This window comes from Ailuropoda melanoleuca, chromosome X, assembly GCF_002007445.2.
Source record: "Ailuropoda melanoleuca isolate Jingjing chromosome X, ASM200744v2, whole genome shotgun sequence".
Classification (NCBI taxonomy): domain Eukaryota; kingdom Metazoa; phylum Chordata; class Mammalia; order Carnivora; family Ursidae; genus Ailuropoda; species Ailuropoda melanoleuca.
Window position 1 is genome coordinate 110,417,021 of NC_048238.1, and position 12,140 is coordinate 110,429,160.

Here is a 12,140-nt window from a genome sequence, read left to right on the forward strand (position 1 = left end):
AGAGAGAGAGAGGTGGATGGATGGGCGGATGGATGGATGGATGGATGGATGGATGGATGGATGGATTACAAGGTTATGATTATGGAGATCTGCAGGGTAAATCATCAAGTTGGAGGCCCAAGAAAGCCAATGGTGTAAGTTTCAGTCTGAGCGTGAAGGTCTAAGAACAGCAGAAAAAACGGTGCAGTTTTAATCTGGCAGGCTCAAGAGCCAAGAAGAGTTGATGTTTCAGTTTGAGTTAGAAGGCAGGAAAAAGCCAATGTTCCAGGTCAAAGGAGGAACTCTTTCTCTGTTACTGGGGGAAGGGTCAACCTTTTAGTTAAATTCATATCTTCTACTGATTGGTTGAGGCCCACCCACATTAGAAAGAGGAATCTGCTTTCCTCAGTTTATAGATTTAAATGTTACTCTCATCCAAAACACCATCAGAGAAACGCCTAAAATAATGTTTGACACCCCGTAGCCCAGTCAAGTTGATACATAAACTTAATCATCGCACTGATCATGTGAACCTCTTTGGGAGCCTAAACCCATAGCAGGAAGCTGTGGTGCATTTAAGTAATTATCCTGATGGGTGTGGTAGACGATCAAAATTCTAAGTGAGAAATTAAGACAGATATCATGTAAGCCAAACCAGAGAGAAAGAGAATAGGATAAACCAACCAGTTTCCACTTAAAAGTATTTAAACTCATTGAAATAAGAAGCAAATTGTCTTACTTAGAGAGAAGAAAGCTTTAGAGTCAGAAAATCTGAGCTTGAGTCTTGGCTTCCATGCTTAACATTCCTGAGCTTCAGTTGCTTCAGATGTAAAATGGGGTAATAATTATCCAAGCCCAACACTCATAATGCAAGAATCAAGTCCTTTCTAAACCATAAGGAGTTTGGGAAACCTTAGGTCTGGGAGTCAATAAGCCACTGTCCCTAGAATGATCTATTAAAACTGACCAGCAAGAGAGAACTGGCTGTGGGGTGAGAAAATAACCAGAACTTGGGAGAAAACAATAATAATGACTTTTTGAGGACCTGGGAAAAAGACAGGAAGCAAAATAGCACAGAGCATAATTTGTGATCCCACTGCTAGAGACTCTAGAAGGGAATGTGGCTGCTGAGAGATGGAGATTCTAAAAAGGAAAAATCTGCCTCTATCACTTCACATTTCAGAGCAAATTTGTCCCAGAAATTTCTCAATCTCAAATAATCCAAATTAAAAAAAATTCTAAGTCATGGGGAACCTGGATGGCTCAGTCAGTTAAGCGTCTGCCTTCGGCTCAGGTCGTGATCCCAGGGCCCTGGGATTGAGTCCCGCATTGGGCTCCTTGCTCCTCTGTCTGCTGCTTCCCCTGCTTGTGTTCCCTCTAGCTCTGATAAACAAAATATTTTTAAGAAATTCTAAGTTAGCCATGTAGCTATGCAGGGAGACCTCTAAATGAGATCATACTGTGAAAAGATATATATTCCCCATCATCCACACAACATAACCCTTACTTTTTGGGTTTATAAGGCCTTAACTTAACCCTGCCTCCTTCTGCAACTTGTCATTTTGCACTTTGCTTACTTTGCTGCAGCTGCGCAAGCCTCCTCATTGTTCCTCACTTACACTAAGCTCGCTGCTGCCTCAGGGACTTTGCACTTGGTGTTTTCTCTGTCTGGTACTCTTTCGCCAGATCTCCACACAGCTTCAGGTCTTTGCTAGAATGTCATCTGTAAAGAGAGATCTTCCCTCACCACCCTGTCTAAAATAGCACCCCCTCAATCATTCACTAGAGTATAAATCCTATGAAGCTAGCAACTGTGTATTTCTTTCACTTCAGGGCCTGGGTCAAGGCCTGGGTGCTTGTTAAGTATTTGCTGAATGAATGAATAAATAAATGTAAAAGGTAGAAGGAGAGAACACATCTAATAATGCATTTTTTTAAAAAGCAACGATGTGGATCCCAAAGAAAAATCTCAAGGAAGCTAAAGCTGAAAATGGATGGAAGCTTTCAAAAACTGCTGAAGACAGATAAGTAAAAAGCCTTTTAGTCAGTGCAAGGAAAAAAAAGAGCAATTTTCTGAAAGAATATAAATCTTCTTTTGTTGGCATATTCCTTCAGGAAGACTGATTTTTCAAGCTCGAAAAGGCTGGAGGGAGGAGAGGCGAGATGGCAGGAAATCCAAGCGAGTGGTGAGGTTGCTGGATCCCAGGGGCTCCAAGGAGTGAATAGTTGCCAGGAAGTCTAGACAGAGGCAGACACAGCATTGTAGAGATCCCAGGTCCCATGATGGCAAGGAAGGAAGGACATTATACCGATCCAGATTTGGATTGAGGTGGTAGCTTCAGAAATGAAAAAGGAAGGGGTGGATCAGAGTGACTGCTGTAGGGTAATCTTGGTGACATTACTAGATGTTCTGGGCAAAGAGGATAAAAGAAATGAAAGTTACAAGCCTCTAAATGGTAGCAATCAGAAAGCAAAAGGGGAAAGGCAGGGTTTACCGGGAAGCTTAGAAGAGAAGACTGGGGATCAGTAGGGAAAAGCTAGAGAAGACAAGTTCTGGTGGTGATGGAGCCTCTGTGAGAATTTTAGGGGCCCCTGATGGAGATTTGGGTCACTAAATGTGTCCATTATGTCACAGCATGGCCCACTAGAATGGTGTTATTGCTTCACAGCTACGATCAATGCAGACTGACTACTTTTGCTACAGCTGAAGATGTGCAATATGCTCCAGTGACCTCTAGAATATAGGATGTTGAGCTGAGCAAGTCCCGAGACCTGGAGTGGAGGAGAGAGCCACTTGCTACAAGACACTTATCACAATGGCCATGGAGGGCTCAAAAACAAGGTAGTATCTGGACTGCAGAGGAACTTGGCTTTGTGAGGGAGCAAGCAGTTCTAGTTAAAGGGACATTTCAGTGTGTAGTGAGATGACTTAGAGGTGTGACTGAGTTGTAATTGTTGGTAAAGTGCTGCTTTGAGTGTATTACTCCCTTTGATCGTGCTCCCCAAACTCTCAGTATTTGAAAGTGTGAGAAAACAAGCATTTAAAATCTGATAGAACGGGCACCTGGGTGGCTCAATCGGTTAAGCATCTGCCTTAGGCTCAGGTCATGATCCCAGGGTTCTGGGATCGAGTCCTGCATGGGCGGGGGGGGGGTCCTTGCTCAGCAGGGAGCCTGCTTCTCCCTCTGCCTGCCTCTGCCCCTGCTAGTGTGCTCTCTCTCTGACAAACAAATAAAATCTTAAAAAAAAATAAAATGAAATGAAATCTGATAGAAGGTGAACAGAACCCAAGAGGGGCCCCAGGGCAGCCAATGTACACGACTGCCCTTTAATGCCCTATCACCATCCTGGGTCCAGCATCAATTCCATGTCTGAAAGACAGGGCTTGAGCTACCTCCTTTCTTTAAACAACTTTCTGAGATAGATTTTATTTATATCAAGCCTGAGTATGGCTATCAATTAAAGCAGCTGTTCCTAACAGTTGGAACACTTTGGAGCAAAGAAATGACTATTCCACTGGAGAGTTCTTTCAAGGAAGTTCACTACATCCCTGAGTTACTAGGGAGGCCCACAAGGCTCAACAGGAACTGATTTCTCTTTTTCCACCCCTCCCCTAAAGCCCCCATTCCCACCACCTCCCTGGATCTCTCTGCTGCATGCTCATAGGAAGGTGACCCCAGCTCCCTCTCCATCCCCACCCCTCCACCCCGTCCACCTCTCTGTCCCAGCTCCATATGCAGGCACTTCTGCTTCCTTTCTGTCCCTGTCCCTGCCACCTCCCTATGACTCTCTTTGGTCCATCGTACATCAACCAACCTCAGTTGCCTCTCCCACCTAATATCCAACTCAGAATGAAGTGCCTTCTCTTGTTCTCCATCCTACAACACGCCTGCACTTCTCTACTCCACTCACACATGAACTAACCTCTGCTCTCGTTCCCCTCAACTCTACATGAAGGAATCTCTTCCGCCTTCCACTTCCCATCCTCCCCCCACTCTCATGAACCAATCTCTGGGCTATGTCAAATCCCACCCCCAGTCCCCTCCAGCTCCCTGGTCCACCCCCATGTGAACCGCCTATCTCTGCTCACCCCACTTCCCCATGATCCCTCTCCAAGCCCCTACAGTGCTGGGCCATCTATAAAGAAACTAACCCTTGCTCCCTTTCTCGGCCCTTTCTCCCTCCACCTGAATCCCTCTTTCCTGCCCTCATGGACTGGCCTTGGGTCCTCTCCTTCCCAACCCCTTCTCACGCTCCAGGATCTTTCTAATTCTTTCCCAGTTGAACTGACCTCTCCTACCTCCCTCTCCACCCTACCCTACTCTCCACACATCTCTCTACTACACTGCTTTTCCCTCTTTCTCCCTTCCCATCGTCCTCCATTCCCCTCCAGCTCTGTAGACCCTCCCTGTGAACTGAGTAAGCAGAGTAGTCTGCCTCTCTCTCCCTGTCCACCCTCCACCCTCCACCCTCCACACTTTACCTAACTACTCCTACATTTCCCTGATCCAGACTCACAGAAACTTCCACTTCTCTAACCCCACCCCCTGCCATCTCCCTTACACCTCTTGGTCCATGCCCACCTGAGCTGACTCTGCCCCCTCCCTCCCCATCGCTCTGCACCCGCTCTACAACCCTCTGCATCATCTGCACCTGCAATGAACTCTCCTACCATTTCTTCCCCATCCCCTCCATTCCCTTCAGCTATCTGGTCCAGCTCTTCATAAACTGACCCCAGCCCCCTCACCATCCACATTCCCCCACCCCCTTGCAGCTCTCTTTTCTGCCTCCACATGAAGCAGTCCCAGCTGCCTTTCTGTCCCCATATTCTTGACCCCCACATGACTCTCTGTTCTAGTCCCGCACCCACTGATCTGTGCTGCTCCCTCTGTCCCCATCCCTTCCACTGAGCAATGGCAAACCTATTTTAAGGCGGCTGTCAGGCACCAATATGATGAGTACTTTATGCTTGTTTTTCTCCTTGAGGATAACATGTTACTTATAACATGTTACTTATAACATGTTACTTCCTTCCTCCAGTATTCCTACTCCATCTCATTTATGAGAACATTAAGGAGGAGGAGATAAGAATGTTTCCAGGGTGACAGCAGTAAAACGGAAAGTAGGGCCCAGTCTTCTCACTCCTTTCCAATATTGTATGTCTTTTATCAGATCATATGCCTCTTATTAGAAAATAGCAATATGACAAAGGTCAAACCCTTCCGGTAAATGCTGTCAACTCGGCTTTGGGGGACAGTAAACATAAAAGCTTCACGGATCCACATCTAACAACAAAGCTATGTGACAATCACACCAAAGAAATGAGATTGAGAACAAACACTTCTGAAATGCCTTTTTGGCCCTTTGTGTGAGTCTGCCTTGGGTCCTCAGTGACTCTGACTTAAACACAACTCTTCTCCCCACTATGCAGACAAGGAACCCGAGGCACTTGGAGAAGGAACTTGTCCCCAGTTACCCAGCCAGGAAGTGGTGGAGCCCATGAGGGAACCCAGATCTGAGGCTACTCTGGGCTCTCCTACCACACCCCAGTGTTTTTCAGGAAATGATCCCTCTGCAGGAGACCTATCTGGAGGGTGCCCAAGTCCTTCAGGATGCCAGTGTCCACGGATGAGGCCCAGGGTCATGCCTCTTTGCCTGCTCCCCCTGTGGGGGGTACCACTTGAAATAAAGGAAATCCAAGTAAAGTTAAATTTTGGATCAACAATGGATAAATAACAAAAAGTCCAAATGAGATATACTTGTACTAAAAAATGATCTGAAATTCAAATTGACTGAGGTGTTCTCTTTGCATTCTAAATCAGGCAACCCCATCCTTGGGATTAGGATGCCCCCAGAAGTTTGAAACCTATTCTCTCCATCTCCAGGTTTTCCATTTCCCCTTGGCCTTTCTTGTTCCCCACCCTCAGCCTGGGGCAGAGAATTTAATTTTATCTGCCAGGGCTTCTCTTATAGGTCTTCCCATGTAGGGCCAAGAGGGGGCTGGACAAGGTCACTCAGCCCAACCTTACACTGAGTTCTGAGACACTGACCAGAGGTTGGCTGAATTCAACCTACTGTCATAGTAACTTGCCTTTCCCCAATTTGTCAAAGCACAAATTACCAATAGGACTCTCAGCTTTATACTTTGCCCAAACTATTTTTAAGGCAGCATTTAGGTGTAGGTAAAATGGAAATTCTTCTAGTTTTAACCCTGACAGATTCCCAAGGCAAGAAACAATTCAAGTCAATAGTAAAGGATGATTTCCTTTTCGGTCCACGGGCTGGGAAGGAGTTGGGGATCAACCAGCCTGCCTTCAACACAGTGGTTTAGAAGATGAACTCATAATCAAGGCCAAGGAACTCATCCTTAGAGAACAAAATTTTAAAATAATAAAGGCTTTATTTTTAAGACAAAACAAATAGCACAAACACACATCCAAATGCACATGAGTAAGTTCACTGGGTTTTATAAAAGAGAAAGCTACACTCGGGTGTCAGTTATAACCAGAAACATCAATGAGATGCCCCCTGCTTCTGGTGGCATGAGTACATGTGCTTGTCTAAGAAGTCATTCTGTGGTGGCATCAATGTGGAAATGCATGACAAGAGTGAGGTGATACAGGCAGAAATGCAGGTGGGTGAAAGCTTTAAGTCACTTTTCGCCACCCTGATGTTCTCTTGTTTTGCTCTGGGGAACTAAAGCAATCAGAAGGTCACCTTACAAAGAACTTAAACGTCAAAGAACACTTTCAAATACCCAAAAGAGATTCAAGATTGTTACTAAAGTTATGCAGGGAGGTCAGTAGGAGAAAACAGTTTATGTTCTCAAAACCCAGGTTTCACCCAATATGGAAAGAAGAGACTGATCTTAGTAAAGGCTGGTCTTTTTCATGATGCGCAGGAACTCCTGCTCATTGACTTCTCCATCTCCATCTCGATCAGCCTCATCAATCATTTCCTGCAGGATAATAAAGATTCAGCTCAGATTAATTCATAAATGAAACTAAAATATGACTGAGCAATAGGTCTTTATAATGTTACATGAATAGACAGTTGTGGTCCACCCAATGCAAATACGCACTTTTTATAACAGCTTGGTTCCCAAAAAGTTACTTAAAAATCCAGCAATACTTTGTCACACATATCATCTAGAAGGCAACTTGAAGATAGTCCTGACCAGGGGAATTCCTAAAGCCTAAAATAGTAAGTAAAATTGTACATGTGTGCATTTTTCTGGGAGCAGGGTCCATAGGTTTGTCACTCTATCAAAGGAGAAATTAAGTGGTCAACAGAGGTTCGCTTGTCCCTCTTTTCCCCTTCACAGTGGGGCTCACATCAGAGAAAATGCAACTCAGAAAAGTCACACAGGGGCTCCAAGCAGGAACTGAGCTCTGGTCTGATGCCTTACAAACCTGCAGCTCCTCATCAGTGAGGTTCTCACCCAACTCCTTGGCCACGCGCTTCAGATTTTTGAATGATATCTTTCCAGTTTCATCATCATCGAAGAGCTTGAAAGCTTTCAGAATTTCTTCTTTGGTATCTTTCTCAGACTTAACAAGTAAAAGAGAAAACACAAGAGCAATTATTCGCGCAGCAGCCCCACTAGCACCGAACCCCTCTACATGGCCTTGATGTTGGCCTTCATGATATAAGTCCTAGCTCACAGGAAATCAAACATCATCCAGGGTAGAAGAGGACAAACTCAGTGACATTACTATAAACACAGAGGCTGAAAAGGAAATATAAAGGATTAACTTAAAACATTCTTTCTGTACAAACCAAAGAAAAATAGGAGTAGAGGGTAAAGTTAAAGCTAGGGGAAATACACTGCTTAAGCTGGTGGAAGAGGGATCCTCTTGGAGGGGGTAGGGAGTTGCAAGGAGGAAAGAGAGGGCTATTTAACTTGTTATAGGATCACAGAGAGTTATTGGGATCCCAAGTACTCTAAAAGAGGAAGAGAGGATAATCCCCAGGAACTCAAACTCCAGAAATTCCTGAAAGGCAGCTAAAGATAGAGAGAACCCCTCTAAGATCAATTTGGGAACCAACCCTCAATGTGGGATGGCTTTACTAGATAGTTACAGAATGTTAAGCTTCCTTATCTCTTAAATTGGTACACACAAAAAATATAAGTATGATTAGATGTTTTCAAAGCAACAGAATTACCAGAGTAGGAATAGACCCATGACCTGAGACACACATGGAGTTACTTTTCCACAGGCCAGTCGAGCATAGATGAGCCACACAAAAGAGGAACCAGAAAGCCAAAGAAAGAGCAAAGGCCCAAGGGGAACATAAATATACATCCTAGATGGGATGACATGCAGGGGAGTCAGGTGGATTGTTCAGGTGACATAGTCTTTCTTGACCCTCTGGATCCTTTAAAACGGTGACACCTGAGGGACTAGACAATGGGTGACTTCAACCTTCAAAGTGCTGAAAGGCCAAATTCCCAGTGCAGTGAAAAACACAGCTGTTGAAGTAACCTGCCCTCAGGCTAAAGATTCCCAGAATAACAAATGAGAGAGAAAAGAATTTTGACCTCTAACGTATAGGCATTTCATCTTGTCAGGCAGTGCAATATTGCTGGTGTTTACAGGTTTTACTGCTTGTGGTCATCACATTGACATATCATTTGGAGAAAAATAATCACAAGAGTGACGGCGGTAGTACTTTTATGAATTTGCAGAGGGTAAACTGACTTTTCCTGTGATTCTGTGGCCTTGAAGAAAGCCAAGTAGAACCTAAGCATCCTGTCCTTTTTCAGCTGAACCCTCCAGTTTGTATTAACTTTTCTTCAGTGGAAGCATTTTTATATTTAGATTCAAATTTATTCACCATTATGGGTGGAAAATATGCTGGTTATCCTAGCTAACTTACCATTTTTTGAGTCATCACAGTCAAAAAGTCACTAAAATTCATTTTTCCTGTGCCTTCCTTATCGATTTCGCTTATCATTTTCTTGATCTCTTCTTTCTTGGGTTCAAAGCCCAGTGCCCTCATTGCCACCTACAATGAAAACAGGATCATCTCAATATGCACATCCAAACCTAGTAGGAGCAAAAATGACAGCATTCAGAACATTAAGCCAGCATCTGACACAATCATGTTAAATGACTGGGAAACACTATAACATTACACAGATTGATATTTGTGCTCACTTTTATTTTATAGCACTTGAGGTAAATAAAGACAGGAAAACAGAGCACTGTACACCATCTACTGTTACTTTTTGCAGGGAGAAGAGTGCAAAAGGGGTAGAGCAGTGATAGGGGAAGAATTAAAAGAAGTAGAGGAAAGGCAAGGCAGCAGAGTGGAAATGTAAATGGCTTGCCTTAAGTTCCTTAACATCTATGGTCCCAGTTCCATCAGCATCAAAGAGATCAAAAGCTTCCCGGATTTCCTGTTTCTGCTCTTCAGTAAGCTCTGGCTTAGGACTCATCCTTTTTCGCTGGGCAGATGATGCCATGCTTGCCTTTTTAAAGTTAGAGGCCTTTAGATATTTCACAAACACAGAAGCACAATATTATGTAATACAATCCATATTTTACATAAAATAGTTACAAAGTATTTTTAAAATATTTACACCAAGCAATTCCAAAGCTTTGCTTAACAGGGAAGAGTAACGCTTTGCTGGAAAGAACAATGAATCTTTTCATGCACCTCTATCCCTCCCTCTTCTTTCCTATTGTTTCTAGAAGCAAGGAGTGACTGTGGATAACTGTACAGATAATCAATCAGCCGTCCTTGAATTTGGGGATCCTAATGCTAGAAATATCCTTACAACACCCTGTCGCAGGACTCCGCTTCCCTCTATGTACTCTGATTTTTTTCTACATTTGGCCAAATATTACTACGTAGCTAAGGTGTATACTCTGCTAATGCGGAATAATAAAACTCAATCCACTCGACACATCTGTGCCTCTTTCAAGAAGCTCAAAACCTCTCCCGAATGTCCCTGTACTTACTTAGAATGCACGTTAACAATCAAACATAATAAATCTCCCCCCGGTTCTGTGGGTAAACTTTGGTAGAACAAGGCGGCCAGCAGCTCAGGGTCTGAAGGGTTAGGGCAAGCGGGTAAATTTTCGTTGAGCAAGGGCGGTCACCGAGGGAGCTGGCAGGCGGAGACCAGGAGAGCCCGAAGGATGGGTGGGCGCAGACTGGGTGAAGGGAGGCAGCGGAGAATCACAGGCCCAGCTGGGCGGCCGGCGTCTCTACCCTACTCTTCCGGGAAAGAGCTCAGAGGAAGTAGGTTCACTCCAAAGCTGAGAATGGCGCAAGAGAGCTGGCAGGGCCCGAAGAGGCCTGGAAAGAACTCAGCCTCTGGGCATAGGGCACCAAAGAGCGGCCCCCACTCACCATTGCCGATGGACTCCGCTGCCCGTTGTTACGGCAACCGACGTACACACGAACTCTGCGCCGTTCCCACCGCCCCGCGCGCGCGCGGCGCCGCTCCCCATTGGCGTAGGGCTGTGGTGGGTGGGGCTAACCGGACAAAGGCCAGGCCCAGGGCTTGGGGGCTGTGTACTCACAGCCGAAACCTGGCTTTATTGGGCAGGATCGTGTTTTGAGCGCCGATTGGCTGAGCTAGCGCCGAGCTGAGCCAATCCTCTTGGCGGAGGCGCCTCGGCAGATCCTCTGCTCATGCGGGCGGGGAGAAAAGAGTGGCCGCTGGGCTCGGAGGTCTTTGGGTGCAAGCTGAAGGCGCTCTGAGGCTGGCCAGGGGATCACCTACGGACAGGTAAGGGTCACGTCCTCACCCTTGGAGGCTGCCTTCTATCGGCTACTGGGCGGGAGGGTAGGGGGCTGGGTGGGGCCTTCCAGTCGGGGACTTTGTGAATTAGGGCCAGAGGGGCCAGAGAAGACCGTGACCTTGCGTGTTAGAGCGGAGACTGCACTCGAAGGGCAACTGAGACCCAGAGAAGGGAATGGGAATGTCACAGAGGTTTGGACGACTGGGACTTAGAAACCAAATCCAGCTGAGAATCTTTGAGGGTGTCCATTCTAGAGCACGGCCCCCTCCCCCGAACAGATTTTAGGAGAGGATCACTCCTCCTGGCTAAAAGCAGCCCAGGAAGGTGAGATGGGGCTTGGGAACGGACTTTGAAGGGAGTGAAAGAGATATAAGCGAGCATGAGGGGAGAGGTCATCAAAATATATTCTTTTTGACACCCAAACACTCAGGCCGAGACACGGTCGTGAGCAAAGGCACACAACAGTTTTGGAAGTGTGAGGAGTGATTGGAGACTTTTTTTTTAAATTTATTTTTTAAATTTAAGTTTAAATTTTAAATTTATTTGTTGTTGTTTTTTTCTTTAATCATGATAAGTTTAGTCTTTACTCCCCATTACCTATGTAACTCATTCCCTCGCCTACTTTCCCTTCTGGTGACAGTTAGTGTGTTCTCTATAGTTAATTTTTCTTCGTATGCCTCTCTCTCTTTATCGTTCCTTTGCTTGTTTCTTTTGTTTCTTAAATTCCACATATAAGTGAAATCATATGGTATTTGTCTTTCTCTCATTTATTTTGCTTAGGAGAATATTCTCTAGCTCCATCCATGTCATTGCAAATGACAAGATTTCATTCTTTTTGATGGTTGAGTAATATTCCATTGTGTGTATATGCCACATCTTTTTTATCCATTCATCTGTCGATGAACACTTAGACCATTTCCATATCTTGCCTATCGTAAATAATGCTGCCATAAACATCAGTGTGCATGTATTCCTTTGAGTTTTTATTTTTGTTCTTTGGGTAAATACCCAGTAGTGAAATTACTGGATCATAGGGTAGTTCTATTTTTAATTTTTTGAGGAACCTCCATACTGTTTTCCAGAGTGGCTCCATCAGTTTACATTCCCACCAACAGTTCAAGAGGGTTCCCCTTTCTCCACATGCTCACCAATACTCGTTGTTACCTGTGTTGTTGATTTTCGCCATTCTGGCAGCCGAGGTGATATCTCATTGTAGTTTTGATTTGCATTCCCGATGCTGAGTGATGTTGAGCATATTTTCATGTGTCTGTTGGCCATCTGGATGTCTTCTTTGGAGAAATGTCTGTTCATGTCTTCAGCCCAGTTTTTAATTAGATTATTTGTTTTTTGGAGGTTGAGTTGTATCAGTTCTTTATATATTTGGATACGAACCCTTAATCAGAT

General features: G+C 44.8%; 2 protein-coding genes across 10 annotated transcripts in view; one reads left to right on the forward strand and one right to left on the reverse strand.

The window, feature by feature from the left end:
- Positions 1-6,359: 6,359 nt before the first annotated feature.
- CETN2 (centrin 2) lies at positions 6,360-10,470 on the reverse strand. Of its 3 annotated transcripts, none has more exons than XM_011216812.3 (5): positions 10,342-10,470; positions 9,314-9,472; positions 8,860-8,988; positions 7,392-7,529; positions 6,360-6,937 (listed from the first exon to the last, which is right to left on the reverse strand). In XM_011216812.3, exons 1-5 carry the CDS (start codon positions 10,342-10,344, stop codon positions 6,848-6,850), a joined length of 519 nt encoding a protein of 172 aa, XP_011215114.1. In that variant the 5' UTR covers positions 10,345-10,470; the 3' UTR covers positions 6,360-6,847. The 3 variants fall into 3 exon arrangements, with proteins under 3 accessions (XP_011215114.1, XP_011215113.1, XP_011215112.1); XM_011216811.2 differs by lacking the exon at positions 10,342-10,470 and adding an exon at positions 9,948-10,335 and having other exon boundaries at positions 9,314-9,454; XM_011216810.2 differs by lacking the exon at positions 10,342-10,470 and adding an exon at positions 9,948-10,335.
- Positions 10,471-10,579: 109 nt separating this feature from the next.
- NSDHL (NAD(P) dependent steroid dehydrogenase-like) overlaps positions 10,580-12,140 on the forward strand; it is a 30,686-nt gene continuing 29,125 nt past the window's right edge. For 4 of the 7 annotated variants that reach the window (XM_019792892.2, XM_011216804.3, XM_002930084.4 and 1 more), the window contains exon 1: positions 10,580-10,723. The gene's annotated coding sequence lies outside the window, so the exon portion shown is untranslated. The remainder of the gene's footprint in view (positions 10,724-12,140) is intronic. The other 3 variants (XM_034648954.1, XM_034648953.1, XM_034648955.1) reach the window with 2 other exon arrangements.